The following is a 19,851-nucleotide window of genomic DNA, read 5'->3' on the forward strand; positions in this document are numbered from 1 at the left end:
CCTGGAATGTGAAGTCAAGTGGGCCTTAGAAAGCATCACTACGAACAAAGCTAGTGGAGGTGATAGAATTCCAGTTGAGCTATTTCATATCCTGAAAGATGATGCTGTGAAAGTGCTGCACTCAATATGCCAGCAAGTTTGGAAAACTCAGCAGTGGCCACAGGACTGGAAAAGGTCAGTTTTCATTCCAATCCCAAAGAAAAGCAATGCCAAAGAATGCTCAAACTACCGCACAATTGCCATAATCTCACATGCTAGTAAAGTAACGCTCAAAATTCTCCAAGCCAGGCTTCAGCAATACATGAACTGTGAACTCCCTGATGTTCAAGCTGGTTTTAGAAAAGGCAGAGGAACAAGAGATCAAATTGCCAACATCTGCTGGATCATGGAAAAAGCAAGAGAGTTCCAGAAAAACATCTATTTTTGCTTTATTGACTATGCCAAAGCCTTTGACTGTGTGGATCATAATATACTGTGGAAAATTCTGAAACAGATGGGAATACCAGACCACCTGACCTGCCTCTTGAGAAACCTGTATGCAGGTCAGGAAGCAACAGTTAGAACTGGACATGGAACAACAGACTGGTTCCAAATAGGAAAAGGAGTACATCAAGGCTGTATATTGTCACCCTGCTTATTTAACTTCTATGCAGAGTACATCATGAGAAATGCTGGACTGGAAGAAACACAAGCTGGAATCAAGATTGCTAGGAGAAATATCAATAACCTCAGATATGCAGATGACACCACCCTTATAGCAGAAAGTGAAGAGGAGCTAAAAAGCCTCTTGATGAAAGTGAAAGAGGAGAGTGAGAAAGTTGGCTTAAAGCTCAACATTCAGAAAACGAAGATCATGGCATCTGGTCCCATCACTTCATGGCAAATAGATGGGGAAACAGTGGAAACAGTATCAGACTTTATTTTGAGGGGCTCCAAAATCACTGCAGATGGTGACTGCAGCCATGAAATTAAAAGACGCTTACTCCTTGGAAGAAAAGTTATGACCAACCTAGATAGTATATTCAAAAGCAGAGACAATACTTTGCCGACTAAGGTCCATCTAGTCAAGGCTATGGTTTTTCCTGTGGTCATGTATGGATGTGAGAGTTGGACTGTGAAGAAGGCTGAGCGTCAAAGAATTGACGCTTTTGAACTGTGGTGTTGGAGAAGACTCTTGAGGGTCCCTTGGACTGCAAGGAAATCCAACCAATCCATTCTGAAGGAGATCAACTCTGGGATTTCTTTGGAAGGAATGATGCTAAAGCTGAAACTCCAGTACTTTGGCCACCTCATGCGAAGAGCTGACTCATTGCAAAAGACTCTGATGCTGGGAGGGATTGGGGGCAGGAGGAGAAGGGGGCGACAGAGGATGAGATGGCTGGATGGCATCACGGACTCGATGGACGTGAGTCTGAGTGAATTCCGGGAGATGGTGATGGACAGGGAGGCCTGGCGTGCTGCAATTCATGGGGTTGCAAAGAGTCGGACACAACTGAGCGACTGAACTGAGCTGAACTGAATAGAGCGGACACAGAGAAAAGACTCGTGAACACAGCTGCGGAAGGAGAGGGTGGAATGAATTGAGAAAGCTGTATTGAAACATGCACATTACCACGTGTAAATTAGACAGTGGGAATTTGCTGTATGATGCAGGGAGCTCAACCCGGTGCTCTGTGATAATCTATTGGGGTGGGAAGGGGTGGGGGGTGGAGGGAGGTTCAAGAGGGAGGGGGCATGTGTATCCCTATGGCTGATTCATGTTGATGTGTGGCAGACACCAACACAACATTGGAAAGCAATTATCCTCCAATTAAAAAGTGAAAACATTTAAAAAGGATAAACATAAAAAATGAATCATGGGCTATTTGTAAGAGCTAAACCTGTAAAACTTGTACAAGAAAATATAAATTTTTGCGACCTTGTATTAGACAGAGTTCTTGGATGGAATACTGAAAGCACACTCCATGAAAGAAAAGAAACTAGTAAATTGGGCTCGATTAAAAGCGTTTGTACTTCAAAAGATACCATTAAGGAGATGACGAGACAAGCCACAGACTGAGAGAAAATATTTGCAAATTATCTATCTGATAAAGGGCTTGTATCTGGAGTGTATAAAGAACTCTTACAAATGATAATAATATGAGAAATGATGCAATTTAAACATAGGCAAAAGATCTGAATAAACCCTTCACCAAAGAAAATAAAAAATGGATAATTAGCAGATCCAAAGATGCTCAACACATAAGTCATTAGAGGAATGCAGACTGAAAGTGTAGCGGAATACCTCTTCCATCCTCTAGGTTGGTCATCACGGAAAAGCCAAGCAATACACAGTGTTGACTTGGATGTAGAGAAACTGGAACTCTCACACGCTGCTGGTGGGGACAAAGTAAAATGATGCAGCCACTTTGGAAACCTTGAAAGCCCTCAGTCCCAAATTAGCAAACTGAGAAGCAGCAACATAAAAAAGAAAGATTGAACACCGTGGCCAAATGGGATTCCCCCAGGAATTCAAGGTTGGTGCCACTTTGGCACTTTCTTAAAAAGTTAAGTGTAAGCTTTCCACATGGTCTAGCTATTTCACTTCCTAGGAATCTTGCCCATGAAAAGTGAAAACACATACATATATATGAGCTTGTATGTGAATGCTCGTGTGTGTGCTCGCTAAGTCACTTCAGTAGTATCTGACACTGTAGCTCACCAGGCTCCTCTTGTCCATGGGATTCTCTAGGCAAGAATACTGGAGTGGGTTGTCATGCTGTCCTCCAGGGGATCTTCCCAACCCAAGAACTGAACCTGTGGCTCCTGCTTTGCAGGTGGATTCTTTACCCACTGAGCCACCATGTGAGTGTGGATGCTCATAGCAGCATTAGTCATAACAGACTCAAACTGGAAACAATTCAAACGTCCATCAGGTGATGAAAGAATAAGCAAAATATATCTAACTATACAATGGCAGAAAGCAAAGAGGAACTAAAGAGCCTCCTGATTAAGGTGAAAGAGGAGAGTGAGAGTTGGCTTAAAACTGAACATTCGAAAAATGAAGATCATGGCATCTGTTCCCATCTCTTCATGGCAAATAGATGGGGAAAAAATGGAAACCGTGACAGACTTTATTTTCTTGGGCTCCAAAATCACTGCAGACCGTGACTGCAGCCATGAAAATAAAAGACACTTGCTCCTTAGAAGAAAAGCTTTGACAAAGCTAGACAGCGTATTAGAAAGCAGAGACATCACTTTGCCGACAAAGGTCTGTACAGTCAAAGCTATGGTTTTTCCAGTGCAGATGTGAGAGTTGGACCATAAAGAAGGTCCATCTGTGGTGCTAGAGAAGACTCTTGAGAGTCCCTTGGACAGCAAGGGTGTCAAATCAGTCATTCCTAAAGGAAATCAACCCTGAATGTCCATTGGAAGGACTGGTGCTGCAGCTGACGCTCTAATGCTTTGAGCGGGAAGAGTCAACTCATTGGAAAAGACCTTGATACTGGGAAGGACTGAGGGCAGGAGGAAAAAGGATGAGATGAGGATGAGACAGAGGATGAGGTGGCTGGGTGGCATCACTGACTCAATGGACATGAGTTTGAGCAAACTCCAGGAGATACTGAAGGACAGGGAAGCCTGGTTGCTACAGTCCACAGGGTCGCAAAGAACTGGACATGACTGAGCGACTGAATAGCCACCACCAGCATACCATGGGATACTACTGAACGAGAAAAAGATACGAACACAGGACTTCCCTGGTGGTCCAGTGGTTAAGAATCCACCTTCCAAAGAGGGGACATGGGTTCCATTCCTGGTCAGGGAATTAAGACCCCACATGCCTCGGGGCAACTAAGCCTGAGCACCTAGAGATACCCATATAACCCAGCGAAAGGTCCTGTGTGCTGCAGCTAAGACCCCAATGCAGCCAAATGAACACGTGAATAAATATCACACAAAAACAGGAATCATTTATGGACACTTGCTACAACACAGATGTCTCAAAAACGTAATGCTAACTCGAGAAGCCAGACAGACACAAAGGCCACTTATTTTAAGAGTCTATTTGTATGAAATACCCATACAAGGCAAATTCATGGAGACACGAGGCTGATCAGCGGTTGCTTGGGCCTGGAGCTGTGAGCAGAGATTGACGAGAGATCTTTTTTAGGAAATGACCTAATAGTAGGTGATGGCCATGGTTGTATAACTTTATATATTCACTGAAAACCATTGAGTTGTGCGAGTAAAAGGGGTGGATTTAACGGTATATAAATTAACTTCAGTAAAACTCTTAAAAAATAAGGGGGAAGATGAAAAAGGTCACCTCCTCTGAGAAGTCCACCCTGACTGCTCAACTTGCCCTTTTCTCCAGGAAACCCTATCTCTTACACTCTGCTTTACATTTTTTGATAGCCCTTAACACCTTCTAATAAACTATAACATTCTCTTCTTATATTTATTGTTTACTGCCCACTCCCTTTGCTAGAATATAAGTTCCACGAAGGCAGGAGACTTTAATGTTTTGATCATATACACATTTCCCGTGCCTAGGATAGTGCCAGGCGTACAGAAGGTGCATACAGGTATATTGAAAACACAGAACGAAACGGAACTTGCCTGGTGGTCCAGTGGCTAAGACTCTGCACTCCCAATACAGAGGGTCCAGGTTCAACTCCTGGTCAGGGAACTAGATCCTGCTGGCCGCACCTAAGACTCGGCTCAGCCAAGTAAATAAATAAATAATAAAAATAAATATTAAAAAAGAAAAAGAATGAAACAAGAAGGCTTCATTGGCAGATTTCTTCTGAAATGGAGCAGGACCCTATGGCTTGTCTCCCCCTTGTCCTCCGCCTGCCTTTTGTGTGTAGAAAAACTTTAGCCAAAGATGAAGTTTTATCAGAGAAGTGAGAAAATGGAGAAGCAAAAGAAAACAGCTAAACAGGACAAAAAATAACAATTGTTTAGTCATTAAGCAAAGTCCAGGACTTTCAGTTTCCCTTTAAGAGCTATAGAGAATATTCTGAGCCATATCCTGTGAGCTGTTTTGCAGACACCAGAACCTCCACCCAGTTCAGTTCAGTTCAGTCGCTCCAGTAGAAGTTAATTACATGATGATCAGACTGTAGCCATTACATAAGCTGCAACAATTCCGAGAACTGACCTCAAAGAGAGGGGAACAAACTGGCCCTGGAACTGCAGACTGCTGCTGCTGCTAAGTCGCTTCAGTCATGTCCGACTCTGCAACCCCATAGACGGCAGCCCACCAGGAACTGAAGACTAACTGTTCTTAAGAGTCAAGATGACACTGGTCAGACCACCGATGACCAGTTTCAAGAGGACCACCTCCCTCCACCTACAAACCCTGGAAACTCCCCTTTAGAAGCCCTTGCCCACTGAGGGAGTCAACCTTTGGACACAAGTCCACCCTCTTCCTCGGATGCCGACCTCTGGAATAAAGCCAACTTTCCTTTCTACCAACTTTACTTCTTGAGTATTAGCCTTCAAGTGGCGGGCAGCCAGACCCCACTTTTGGCAACACTTCCAGCTCTAACATTGTCTAACCAAGGTTTGGTTCTGGGGGGCTTCTATTGGTTCTTAGTAGAACTGTTGCCCAGGTCAAGTTGGTATTTGAGGCTGGGGCAGGAGGAGGGACAGGGTAGTCTCAGGTGACCCTTGCTCAAAGCCCACTGTTGTCTGTCTCGCAGAGTCAGAGGGGACTTATTTTCCCTCTAAAGGCATTGTGCATCCCCCGGCTTATTTCTCTGCAGACGGCCGTCGACCCATGTGCAAAACAAGTTTCCTCCATTATCCTGCTGAATGTGTGTCTATCTCTATGTGTAGACAGAGGGGAAGAGAGCGGAGGGTGTGTCTGGGGCTCGAGCAGGGCCAGCTCTTTCAGAGGGATGGCTGTGAAGTCATAGCCTGTGCCCTGTTTCTTGCCTTCCACCCTGGAGGCTGCAAGGGTATTCCTGGCACTGGTGATTTCTCAGCTGCTCACATCACACGCTCCTGCCATATTTACATATGGAAAATTCTCCCTTTCAATAAACATTTACAAACACCTTGATCGACTTGTGAAAATGTGACACTCTTTTGGAAACCAGTCTTCGTGGGCTGTGGGGCTCAGCTATGTATTTTCGTGAGATGGAGGCAGTCGTGCGGGTTTCTGGGGGCTTACAAACTTCCCAGTCAGGAAAACCTCCCCCGCAACGGACAGAATAATTTAGAGACCCAGAGCAACGGGAAAAGAAGCTGCTGGCGGTTCCCCTGATGATGAGACTTAATGGGACGGAAAATGGATGCTGTGGGTCTAGGGGCCCTGGCTCCCAAGGCGCATCTGGGGAACAGCGCTGCCAGGAAGGGTTTTCTGAAGCCTTGGTTCTTTGTGCAAGGCTGCCCCTCTGACTCTGGGGGCCTGGGTGGCCACAGGGCTCAGACAGGGTTCCCGGAGCTCCTGGGGCTGGAAAGAGACCTGTGATCGTAAGGGGAGGAGTCAGGCAGCAGTAATTCTCAACAGAGAATTTGGGGAAAGGGGAGGGACAGGACTTAGCAAGAAAGGGCAAAGGTTTTCGAGCCAGAAAGACCCAAGTTCAGATTCTAGCTCTTTTTCTTAACTGTTGAGTGACCTGGGGCAACTGAATGGCCTTCTTTGTATGTCAGCCTCTGTACCTGCGAAAGGAAACCTCAGGCCTGCCTGCCAGACATGGTGAGGGGGTAAAAAGCCCCTCTGTGTGGATGGCCCAGCAGTGGGTCAAGGTCCCTGAATTGCTCCTCTCTAGCTAGACCTATGACATGGGGCTCATTGCGACACAGCGGCAAGATGACAAAGCTCTGGCCGCCCCCAGTCCTGACGTAGATCCGTGCATACTTCCTCTGCAGAAAACTGCCCATGGGGAGAGACTGGCTCCTAGCTCCTGCTGGCGGCATCACATCCTCCATCTCTGTGGGGTCCTCCGTGGGCCCTGGGTGTGGGGGCTCTCAGAAGTGCTCCTGGGAGCCTGCCTTGGGTTGTGTAGCTTCGTCTCTCTCCTTCCTCCTAACACGACACCCTCCCTTGCCCATTGGCTGCTGGGGGAAGGCTTCCATTTAGTGGCATTTTCCTTTCTCATTTCATGCTGTAATGGAGATTCATTGCTAGTTTTAAATCCATAATTTGCCATGAAACCCTCCTCTCAGGCTGGGCTGAGGTCGGAGTGGAGAAGTAGTGAGCTATTCTTACCCTTTCAAGGTCTCCCTGCCCAGCCCCGGCCTCTCAGGCACTCCCCAGCTCTGGGCTTGGGCAGAATCCCAGGGGTGACATCCACTCTGCCCCACAGGTTGGAGCCAGGAGGGGGCCCTTCACCCCCGGGGGCCTGGCTGGCCCTGCCCCTCCCTCTAAGTCTGCCAGGACTCTTCCCTCAGCTTCATTTCTCATTAAGGGGACTCGGTAGAGAAGTGGGCCTTGTGCTGGGCTGACATGCGCCACCAGCTCCATCCTTTTCTGGGCCTGTCAATACTTTTGTGGCATCACTGAGATTTCTCCGTTTCCCGACAGTGACTGTCCTTCCCAGGTGGCGCTAGTGGTAAAGAACCCGCCTGCCAAGGCAGATGTTAGAGACACAGGTTTGATTCCTGGGTTGGGAAGATCCCCTGGAGAAGGGAATGGCAACCCACTCCAGTATTCTTGCCTGAAGAATCCCACGGACAAAGGAGCCTGGTGGGCTGCAGCCCACAGGGTCGCAAAGAATCAGACACGACTGAAGTGACTTAGCATGCAGCAGTGACTGTGGTCTTAATTGAGGGGCCTTGTGTCTTTCCACCATGGGGGCACTGATGAACCTGCCAAGCTGTGAACTTGTGTGTGTGTGTGTGTGTGTGTGTGTGTGTGTATGTGTGTGGGTAAGTGTGCACACCAGTCCATTTGTCCTTCGTGCACCGTGTATATGGACGCACAAATAGGGACCCAGTTAGGTTTCCTGACAGAGGACCCAGGAGGCTACCTGGAGAGAGGCAGGCTCTTGACGGGGCTTTGTCAGGCGGGAGGGATGTGGGAGGCCAAGTCAAGGCCAGAGCAAGTAGTGATGGCGGAACTGGTGCGGGCCACCTCGAGGCAGCTGCATTCTGAACGTGACAGGCAAGTGTCTGGAATCTCATACGCAGCCACGGAGCTGCCGGTTTCACACTGAACGGTGGACGCCAGAGGATCCAGGGCCTGATTTCTGCAAATCTCCATGGTCTGAGCCCACATTCCTCTCGGCTGAGCAGTGGAGTCTGTTCAGCATCTCTTAGGGTCATGCTTGATTACAGCAGCGGAAGGACATACTATCCTTGCTCTCAGGAGCAAGGGGAAAGGACTCAGGGAACAGTGACCCCTGAACCAGGATGGAATGAGAAAGAAGCACAAACTGTGGAGTGGCTCTGCATGTCATCTTTCCAGCTCCTCATTCTCCCCAGGAGAAGGAAAGCGGGTCCCAAGAGGTTAAACTTGGGGATCCCATGGCTCACCGCTGGTCAGTGGTGGGACTGGGGCAACGATGCTCATTGCCTCACTTCCGGGCCAGGGCTCTAGTCCCGCTTGGACCTGGAGATGTGCTGGTGCCCCGGGCACGGTGGACTGCAGGGCTGCCCCGGAGAGCCCAGGTCATTTAGTGGTAGTGGGGGGTGGTGTTGGGGGGGCAAGGGACTAGAAATGGAGTGGTGGAGGGCAGGAGCAGGAAGCTGAGCGCCTTGCATACAGCAGACCCTGGGTGGGCTCCAACTGACCTTCCTGCCTTCCCTTGGGCTGGGGTTGAAGGCAAGAGATGCTGGAACGGGAGGGGAGGGGCTGGCCCTGGGGTGGCTGTGTGGGGGCACCTCCAGTGTTGAGTGGTAAGAGCTTCCCAAGGTGACATCAGGCATCAGGTCACCTCGGCAAGGCCACTTGATCAGACAGCTTAGCTCTTCTCTCATCAGCTGAGTCTGTTGCAACTGCCCTTGGCGATGCTGGGTGAGGTAAGGGGGGGTGTGTGCACCTCTTGCATCAGGCCTCCCTCTCCTTTCAGAGGGACCCGCCTGCCCCCTGCCACCTACATTCAGGCCAAGAGGGGAAGCGCTGGGTTTGACTCCATCCCTGAGGGGTCTCCAACCTCTCTGGAGCCTTGGGGAGTTGCCCAGCATCTGTGGGTCCCCTTCTTCCCTGCACTCCCCTCTGTTATGGATGGGCCCTGGCCAGGGAGGAGCAGCCTCTCCTGACAGCCTACTGAGGCTGAGATGAAGAACAAGGAGACGAGCGTGGGCTCCTTTCCACGCAACATGGCTGATTAGAGGGAATAGGGGACCGTGGTAGGGGGGCGACGTTAGACACAGAAAGAGGGCCATCGTGACTCAGCTCTGAAGTCCGCACACCACCCAGAGGCTACAGGGACCTCCAGGGAGACACCCCATCTCTGCTGATCTCCCATCAGCAACTGCTTTGGAGGGAACATCTGGCCTTGAATCCAAGTGTGGACCTCAGAGACCAAGACTCCACCCCCAGGGAGCTTATACTGTAATTTGGAATCGAGGGACCATTCGTCAGCTTCAAGTAACTCGATGATCCCTAAAGCCATGCCCGCCTTGTAACCTACAAGAGCAGTTGGGCACAGAGTTAGAGCAAGAAGTCAAAGAGGGGCGCACAGTGGCCAAACAGGGGGGCTTGGGGTGGCTTGGGCTCCCAAGAGGGTGGGGAGCAGGAAGAGGGTGGGAAGAGCAGGTTGGGGTGGGCGCGGGTGTGCATGGCTAGGAGCGCAGCCGCCCGGGCACCACCTCTCTCCTGCAGCGTCGGGAGAGAAGGGAGATTGTTCTTGCTCTTCTCTTTCCCACCTCCGGCTTGCTTGCTGCCCCAATTTGGGGGTGACTGCAGGGTAATGAATGTGGCAGGAAGCAGATTCACAGCACAAATGCGATACGGCACCCAAGACCAAGCCGGGGCCCAGGCAAAACTCACTTAATGAGGAGATAAGGAAATCAATTCTGCTCGTCTTTCCAGGTGTGCGAGCCTGGAGAGGCCTGCAGGATTCGTGGATTTCTGCCTGCCTGCTGGATGGAACTGCTTCTCTGGGACACAACCGCCTGATCCCGCAGGAAGGAGGAGTCGCTTGTTGGTTTCTCTTTGCATTGCAGGAATAGCAGTAACAACAACAGGTATAGTAACAGCAGCCAGTGCCTGCCTGCCTTGTGGCATAGCAGGTGCTGTTGTGAGAAATGCCTTATGTGTATTATTTCATGAAATCTTCTAAGACTAAGGGGACAGATAAAATTATCTCCCCATTTTGCACACAAGGAAACTGAGGCACAGAGGGGCTGAATACCTGTCCAAGGTCACACCACAGGTTTCAAGTGCAGGCAAGTTGTCTGTGGGCTCTTAATCGTGAAGCCATGTTGCCTCTATAAACACAACACAACTCTCCTGTGTATCGAGGATGTATTATCTACCAGGTACTTTTCTCATGGTGAGAGTCAGTATGATCCCACTAGTCAGTCCCACCTCTGCCACAACAGTCACCTGGGGGACACTATTTGAGGCCCTGGCATGTGCCTGTAGGCTGGGTGTGAAGGCTGCACACTGCCTTTCAGACACCCAGTGTAGGAGCCAGACGTGTGAACAGTGGCTTTCAATAGAACGTGGCGAGTATTGTGATTGAGATGGGGCAGAAGGCTAAGGGAGCCCAGAGCAGGACAGCCAGGCCATGTGGCTTTCAGGGAGGGCTTCCTGGAGGAGGTGATATCTAAGATGAATTCTGACAGGTGAGCAAGAAGCGGCCAAGAGAAGAGAGGTTGGGAAGCGCATTCCAGGCGGAAGCACACGCGAGCTAAGGCACAGGGGTGTGGTGAGTGGAGGGTGCCGTGAGCTGGTCGTTATCTGGGAGCAGGGGCTGGAGAGTAAGCTGAGGGCAGGCCTTAGGGGGCCCCACGTGCCATGGAGGGAGCTTGGGCTTTGCTCTGTGGCGGTGCTTCCTCACCCCTGAAGATCTGCTCAGACTGCGCCCCCCATCCCTGACAGGGTGACCGGGTGGCGCTCTCACCACCGGTTTCTGAGAGAATGACTTTAGAAGCCGGTGCTCTTGGCCCGCTTCAGTTCCGCCTGCCTTTGCTGTGGGACCTGGCTTGTGCTCTCTCTCTGGAGCCACCTGCCCAGAAGGTTAGGGGACTGGGGACTGGGGGATGCCGCTGGCGCTGTGGACGTACAGGCCTGAGAGCTCCCCAGCTGGAAGAGCTGCAGACAGAGACGAAGGGAAGACACATCTGGACCTTATTTGTCTGCCCCAAAGCATGTGGGGTTTACATCATCTTAAAGATGCCCTCTTGATTTAAATTGACTTACTCTCCGTCGTTAAATAATTCATGTTGATGTAGGAAGCGTTGTTTCTACCGGGAGCCGCAAGGCAGTAGAGTTAATATTAAAACGAATCAGGAAGAAGAGGGATATAGGATAGGAAGCCTGGGAAAATCCCTTTTTTAATAATTAACTTGACATCCACAGTCCTCCTCCAGCCCCTGATTTTCAATCCCCCTTACCTTGTTCTGCCTCCTCGTTTTCATAGCACGTGTTACCACCTGATAGCCTACGCAGCTACACAACGTGCTGGTTTAATGTTTATTGGGCAGTGACTGCCTCTCTGCTCGAACGCAAGCTCCACTGGGCAGGGGAGCTTTTCTCTCTCATTTACTAATGAGTCTCTAGTGTCTGGCACCTAATACGTGCTCAGCACATGTTTGTTGATCAGATTCTTGGTGCCCATGTCCTCCAGCTCTGGGTCCCCTCCCCAGATTCCTGCCATCCTGCTTTCACGAAGTTAGGAGGATCAAATGCTGTTGCCCCCTTACCCCACTGGCCCTGTGATGGTTTTGGTACTTTTCAGTTCAGAGGTTCCTGCAAGTGGGAGAAACAGGAGTGTGTATCATTTCACAGATGAGGAAACAGAGTCAGAGAGGCTGAGTGACCAGCCCACAGCTGGTTAATGGCAGGACCATGACTGTTGTCTCCAGGCCTGTGGCCCTGTCTCTAACACCATGATTCCAGGGATGGTCTGGGGGTGGGAGGGTGCCCAGTCCTTACCTTGCTCAGCTTCATAGGAGCTTCCCCTTCTTCCTCTCTGTCTCCCTGGCTCCCTCCCTCTGTCTCCCTGGGGTAGCAGACCCTCAGCTCACAGTTGCTCCCCACCTGACTGCATCTGAGAGCTGGAAACACAAGGCTAATTAACGTGTCTGTGACTCTAGGCTTGGCTGCCGGGCCGGGTTCCCAGGCCCTCCCTGGAGCACTGCAGACTCTGAGTTAGCCCTTTGGCTTCTCCAAGCAGGCTGCCGGCAGATGCATATTTTAACAATGCACATCTGTTGGCTATATAATCTCTTGTATTTGCCCTTCTCACTTGGTGCTTTGATGGAAGACCCCTGGGGGTCTCCCTCTGGTCCAGCCAGTGTTTGCTTTGCAATTTTGGTGGAATACCATCTGATTCTGCTCTCACATCTTCTGCAGGTTCTAATCAGGCTCTTTATTTAATAAAAAATCTATCCAGGCAAATACAGACAAAATTAGGAATCTCTCTCATTCCTGGAACACAGGGAAGGCAGCATCCCCCCTTGCGATCCCCCTTTCCCAGCCTTAGGGATCTGGCTGGGACACTCCCAGGCTGAGATGTCATGGCAAAGCAGATGGGATCTGGGTTGAGAAGCTGGCTGGCCAGGGTAGGAACAGCCCTCTTTCCTCCACTGGCACTGGAGAAGCCCCATCGGTCCTCCACTGTGAGTAGACCAGGCTCTCTTTCCAAAAGGCTAGGTCAGTGTCTGCAGGCAGGGCTGCCCTCCAGGGCAGTAGGTGGGGCTGTGTGCCGCAGAGAAACTCAGCCAGAGCCCTGCAGGGCCAGCTCAGGGAGGGGACCCAATGGACTATCTTTAGGGTGGAGACTCACAGGACCATTCAGGGCTGGGGACCTACATGAACAGGTGAGAGATGGGGACCTAGGGTACCCTTGAGGAGTCAGGGAAGATTGTGGCAGAGTCTGAGGAAGTTGGAGGAGTGGTGTTGTGGTCTGTATGAAAGGCTGATGGACAAACGCCAGCTTAGGCTCACTTTCTGGCCTTAGGAATTCCACCCAGGCCATCCTGCTGGGGTCTCCTGGAAACTCCGTCTTTCCCCTCCTCAGCTGATCTCCCGACTCACGAAACATCTCCCCCAACAAACTAGCTCTGCCCAGAAGGCAGTGAAAGGTCAGGCCAGTGGAGAGGGAGACGGAGGGCTGAAATGCCTCTAGATGTGACCCAAGACAAAATTAAGTCTGTTCAGATCAGACCCTGGGCTCTGCTCGCAGAAGCCTGGCTCTTCACCAACCAGACAAAGGCAGTCCTACTGGCATTTAGAAATATGGACACTGGGCAGAGAGCACTGGTTTGGAGTTGGAAACTCGGGGGTCTGTTTTGAATGTTAAGTGAGCTGTGTGACCTCCCATGAGAGCTTTTGCCTTTCTGAGTCTCAACTTCCTTATCTGTAAAATATCTGGGGTAACTTGGACTTTGTAATCTACCTGAGATAGTACAGATGAAAAGGGGCCTGTGGCTTGGTATGACCAGGTGAAACTCTGATCCCAGGATGAGAACTTAAGGACCAGAGGCATCCCCATCTGTTTAAGTCCTGTGTGAAGTCAGGAGTGGGCAATGCTCAGGGGCCTCTCAGTTTAGCATCTCTGGTACTCTCTAGAAGGGTTTCCCTGATAGCTCAGTTGGTAAAGAATCCACCTGCAATGTGGGAGATGGGGGTTCATCCCTGGGTTGGGAAGATCCCCTGGAGAAGGGAAAGGATACTCACTCCAGTATTCTGGCCTGGAGAACTCCACGGACTGTATAGTCCATGGGGTCGCAAAGAGTTGGACACGACTGAGTGACTTTCACTTTCACCCTCTAGAAGGGGGTCCAAGAGTGGAGCATGATGCTGTAAAACCTCTGGAGATAAAGATGTTACAACCCAGGACTTCCCTAGTGGTCCAGAGCTTAAGAATCTGCCTGCCAATGCAGGGCACTCTGGTTCCATCCCTGGTCTGGGAAGATTCCACATGCTGCGAAGCAACTAACCCCCTTGTGCCACAACTTCTGAAGTCCACGCGCCTCAGAGCCTGTGCGCCACAACAAGAGAAGCCGCCACAATAAAAATCCTGCACACGGCAACGAAGAGCAGCCCCCATTCGACGCAACTAGAGAAAGCCGGTGCGCAGCAACAGAGACACAGTCAGCACTGCCCCCCGCCCCCGCAACTCCCAAATAAAATAGAATCCAGTCCTCTTAAAAAAGAAAGAAAGACGACTCTGCTTAGCAAATCTATACTGGCCTTTTGCAATCCTCAAAGATCAGAAAATATATTAGGCACTAAATCCTCCTTCTCTTTTCCCTCAATCCCCACAGCAATCGAAGGCCGGGTCCCATTTCAGCCATATCTCAAGAGAGACGCAGGTGGCAGACTCTCCCCCTGACACAGGGGGCCCGCCACTTCCTGGTCAAGGGACCCCAGCTCATTGACCCTCCAGAGAAGGTTTATTTCTCTCATTCCTTCTGGGGGAGACTCAGAGGTTGAAGGGGGTCTCTGAGGTTGGCCCGCAGTTTCTCCTCCCCGTCTCAAGAAGCCAAGCTCCGTGCTGGGTGAGTGGTCCTCCAGGGCCTATCCCAGCGTGCTGGCCATGTAGACCTGACGCCCTCTTAAATATTTCATCTCTGAGCAGCCGTGCCTCAGCTGCCCGGCGGCGAGGAGGCAGCACCCCAGCTGTTGACCCTGTTGTCAGACTTTTCAACAGCTGCTCGGGGCAGGGAGTGGCGGGCCAGGGGGGTGGGGGTGGACTTCCCTCTTCTGGCGGCCTGTGCACCCCCCCAACATCTGCCCTTTGCTTCTAGGAGCCTCAAATCCTCACTTGGGGCCACCTTCCCCATCCCCCAGGTTAGCGTCGGAACAGCGAGGTAACGTAAGTGGAGGGACTGAAAGGGTTGCTGTGCGGCGCGATGCAAAAGTGAGCTATTATGACTGAAGCACCGGCCTGGCCCCCAGCAGGCTTGGCTCCATGCTAACAGCTGGCGGGAGGAGGCAGTTGATGGGGCTGAACTCTAAATGAGGATGAGGTGGTTGAGGGGGTAGCTGAGCCCATCCCCTGGTCTCTAGGCAGGTGTGCCTGGGTCCAGCAGTGGGGACCTCTTCAGGAGGATGTCCCCAGGGAAACTGAGATAAAGAAAGACCAGGGGGCAGAGGTGTGATGTGGCCTAAAAACCTGTAATGGTTTTCCTGGGGATGATGTAGGCAGCCAGCCTGGGCCTCCACTGAGAGCCAGGATTCCCAGGGAGCAGTGGAGGTGGGAAGGAGCATGGCCAGGGTGGTCGCTGTGGATGCTGGAATCACCAGGAGAGCCTGATGGGGGAGGAGGCTAGATGGGCTTTGCCAGCACCAGGAGAGGGCAATTCATAAAGAAGGAACTCAAAGATACACCCCCTTCTTCTCTGGGTCTCCATCATCAAACATAGCGCCTGGCTTAGACCATGTGCACAGAACATGCTTCCTGACTGAATAAACAAGCACCCAGGAGCCCTCTTTCGCTTTCTCAGTGGCAGTCAAACACACTGGAGTTGGGCAGAGTCAGGGGTCGGCTGGCACTGGCCTTCCGATGTCCCGCACAGGGATGTTCACTTTCCCCCTTTTGGTGGGCAGCAGCCCTGTTGTCCAGTGGGCAGGCCCCTCCAGTCTGGCCCGATTTCTGGAGCTGAGCCCTGGCTGCTTCTCACAGCATCCTTGGCCGGGCGCAAGGACGGTTCTTACCTAGGACGGTGAGGCGCGCAGGGCGGGACCGGATGGCCGCCTGGATGGCCTGGCACTCGTACACGGCATCGTCTTGCAGCTCCGCCCGCAGGATCTTCAAGTGATGCTCCCCTGACAGGTGGTTCCCTACCACCAGGTACTGCGGGTAACCTGTGGAGAAGGCAGGTGCATCAGGGGGGCGGGGCGGGGTGGAGAAGCCGGCATGACTGACGGGCACAGTGGGCGGGACATCAGCGGGTGGGGGTGTGGGGTGCGGGGGCTGGTCTTAGGGGGCCGGCAGAGCAGGAGGAGACAGCGCAGGGCCTTGATCTCAGTGTAAGGAGCACAAAAGTGAGCTTCCCCAGGGAGCTAGGACAGCGAGTCTGTCTGTGTGTGTGTGTGTGTGTGTGTGTGTGTGTGTGTGTGCATGTGCATAAAGGTACTGCAGGTTTTAAGTTTAGGGATGTCGGAGAAGCTGCTATTAGAGCGGGAAGGAGCTGAATGTGGACAGACACAATGGGCTGCCACCCTGGAACGCAGCATGCTCGGCTCTGAGGCTTGCCAAGCAGACACACATCCTGATGAGGAAACACACACAGAAAGACAGAGAGACCCAGGCTCAGAGGCACAGAGAAGACAGGGTCAGGGGGAGAGAGAAGAAGGAAACAGAAATGCTTGGAAAAAGAGCAAGAGTGGCTGTGGGGGAAAACTCTGGCTGCAGATGGACAGGAAGTAGCGACCGAGGCCGGCGCACCGGAGCCCAGGAGCCTCTGGCCACTCTGAGCTGTAAGGGACTCTTTATTGGTCGTTCTCACTATGATCCCCCGGGACCCCAGGGCCTGACTAAGCACTTAGGTGACACTCAGGACAATTGAAAATTGGGGGCCTCCTATACCACTGGTGATGAATAATAGATGAATAAGGCTTGAGCATGGTGAGTCAGTGAGGAGTTTTCCTGGGGCTCCATGGGTCGAATGGAAATACATCAGGGGCTGTGGCTGCCAGGTTGGGCAGAGCCTCTCCGTCCCGGGTCTTGGGGCCTCGACCTTCATTTTTTTAAAATTTATTTTTAATTGAAGGATAATTGCTTTACAATATTGTGTTGGTTTCTGCCATACATCAACATGGATCAGCCATAGTTATGTCTATGTCCCTTCCCTCTTAAACCTCCCTCCCACCTCCCACCCTTTCCTGCCCCTTTAGGTTGTTAGGGAGCCCTGGCTTGAGTTCCCTGAGTCATGTAGCAAGTTTCCATGGCTGTTAATTATGCATAAGGCAGTATATATGTTTTCATGCCACTCTCCATGCGTCTCGGCCTCTCCTTCCTCCCTTCCCACTGTGTCCATAAGTCGGTTCTCTGCGTCTGCATCTCCACTGCTGTTGGGCCCTCGATCTTAGTCCTTTCCACAGGACCTGTTTTCCATGCACCCCTTTCCCCGACCTCTGTGTGTCCCCACATACAGGGTCCCTCTCTTTCCAGAGGCCCATCCACCCTCTGACAGCCCCAAACTGCTTCTGTTTCTGAAGGGCCTTCACTGGGGCAGAGTGAGTTCTCAGCAGGAGGCAGTTGGGCACGTTTGGCCTTTTAAAGAGAAGACTAAGGCTTGAGAGACAGGAACAGACAGGGGACGTGCCATAGCTCTCTTCAAACTTTTCTCAGTCTCTTAGTAGGGGTTAGACGTGTTTGTGTAGCTTCTAAGGATTGGAGCAAGGGGTGCAATGAGTGCAGGGACACACTTTAGGTTACTGTTAGCAATGTACTGGTGTTAGCAGAGACCTGGACTGCCAAAGGTGGTAGTGAGGTCCCCGTCACTGGCTGTATTCAAGCAGATGTGGGACGATCCCCTGTCACGGACACTACAGAGGAGATTTCTTAGGTGCTCTGGGGCCCCTCTTACCCCCATAACCTACGAGTCTTCCAGACGAGAGCGCAGTGTTCCCTGGGGGTGGGCTGTTAAGGGGTACCCATTCCTGGTCAGTGGAGGCAGCAGTGATCCTCCACCAGAATCCCCAGTATGCTTTTGGGGTGCATCCTGTGTGGCTGAGCCTGTTAGGCTCCTGTCTTCACGGCTAGGAATGTCCCCATCATGCTCTCCACAGCTGTTCGGGCCTGGCGGGAGATGCTATAGGGCCATCAGCTGTGGCCCCAAGAGCATGGCTTCCCCTCCTGCCCGCCCTTCCTGCTTTCTGCTGGGCTTTGGGGAGGAGCCCGGGTAAGTTGAGCTGGCTCTCCATGGGGCCTGGTGAGGAGCTGGATGTGGGCACTGGTCTGGCCTCTCCCTGCTGCAGCTGCCGTCAGTGTAGCCGGTGGGCGGCCCCCAGCCCCTCCAACCTGCTGCCTTGTGACAGCTCCTGGCCCCCTGTAGGCATCCTGGCCGGAGCTCGTGTTTCGCTGTCTCGCGAGCCAACAGCAGCCGCCTTCTTCTCTCATAAGCTGCTGAAAACATCAGTGATGGGTTTGTCTGTATTTGCCTAATTAGGCGACGAGTCGTGATGCTGTTCTGAGGACTGGCAGCATCTTTGGAAAACACAGGCCCAGAATCACGGATTCAGAGCAAGTTCTAGCTCCTTCCGCTAGTACCGTTACTCTCTTTTGCTACTCTCAGGGGAGGTAAAATTATGTGTAGTCTGGGTTCTACAGACAAACTGCCTGGGTTTTCATGTCAGCTCGATCAGTCCCTAACTCTGCTGTCTTGGGCAAGTTACTCCAACTGCTTTGTGCTTCCATTTCCTTGTCAGTAAAATGGGACAATGCTAGTACCTCATAGAGGTATGGGGAAGAATAGATAGGATTATCTGTGTAAAGGACTCGACACAGTAATAGTCTATAAGTGTTAGTTTAAACTCTGTGTGACGCAGGAAGCTCAAATTTGGTGCTCTGAGACAATCTAGAGGGATGGGATGGGGTGGGATGTGGGAAGGAGGTTGAAGAGGGAGGAGACATATGTATACCTATGGCAGATCCATGTTGATGTATGGCAGAAACCAACACAATATTTTAAAGCAATTGTCCTCCAATTAAAAATAAATAAATTAAAAATTGAACATCACAGTGATGTAAGGTAGTCAGAGAGGTTCCTGTCTTTAACAGACAGGGTACAAGCATTTTGGGGGTTGGGAATCAGGATCCCATGAATTTGCTGTTCTGTCACTAAGTTGAGTCTGATTCTTTGTGACCACATGGACTGCAGCACGCCAGGCTTCCCTGTCCTTCACTAACGATCTCAGGTCCATTGAGTCAGTGATGCCGTCCAACCATCTCATCCTCTGTTGCCCCCTTCTCTTCTTGCTTTCAATATTTCCCATGCATTGGGCTTGAGGTATGTTTGAATCAATTTCTTTCTCAGCTGTGACTTTATTTACCTGCCAAGTAAAAAGAGAAAAAGCCTTCTTCTTTTTTCTTTTTTTTATAACCCATGGATCATTGTAGATTTATGAGATAATGTCTGAGAAGAATTTGAGCTTCTTAGAAGAAAAATGTTCTATCAATATGAGGGAGCGTATTTATAAATCACTTCCTTCGACTGATTTTTTTCCAGTCTCGGTGGCCAGGAAGATCGGTCTTCAGTTAGGGATCATTCCTGGTGGACTGGATGGAGACACGTATTTAAAATAGAAGAGGGCAGAGCTGCAGCAGACCCAAACCCCACAACCCTGGGCCCAATCATATTTCATGCTTGCTGGACTATTACACTCACTTTCTTATCAGGCAAGCAAACAATGTTTATTAAGCATATAGTTGTCATCACTGTCATGATGCTATTTTGGGACAAGTGATCAAATCCAGAGAAAATATGTTACCAAGAGTTTGAGTTCACTGGTTCTGCAATGAAAGGGCCAGACCTCCTTCTATCAATGAAGTCAGGTTGGAGAGGAAGCAGACCTCAGTCCATGAGAACCTTCTGCCCTCCAGCACTTAGCAAGACCCAGCCTCTGGTCCCAGAAAGTCATTTGTGGAAGTGGATGCCAGAGGGTCAATTATCTGTATGGCAATGACCACTCTGGAACCATCCACAGTGACCTGGGGCCTCCTCTTGGCCACTGACCCAGCAAGAACCCAGTCCCTGGCTGAAGCTGAAAACAACTGACCAGGAACCCAGAGAGCT

The 19,851-nt window shown here is 51.0% G+C and overlaps 1 protein-coding gene across 2 annotated transcripts in view; it reads right to left on the reverse strand.

Moving 5' to 3' along the window:
* Positions 1-19,851, reverse strand: part of KIRREL3 (kin of IRRE like 3 (Drosophila)) — a 613,428-nt gene that overhangs the window by 80,592 nt on the left and 512,985 nt on the right. For both annotated transcript variants that reach the window (XM_018043218.1, XM_018043217.1), the window contains exon 5: positions 15,767-15,916. In XM_018043218.1, the coding sequence (XP_017898707.1) occupies positions 15,767-15,916 (150 nt within the window). The remainder of the gene's footprint in view (positions 1-15,766; positions 15,917-19,851) is intronic.

Source organism: Capra hircus, chromosome 29 (genome assembly GCF_001704415.2).
Source record: "Capra hircus breed San Clemente chromosome 29, ASM170441v1, whole genome shotgun sequence".
Lineage (NCBI taxonomy): Eukaryota > Metazoa > Chordata > Mammalia > Artiodactyla > Bovidae > Capra > Capra hircus.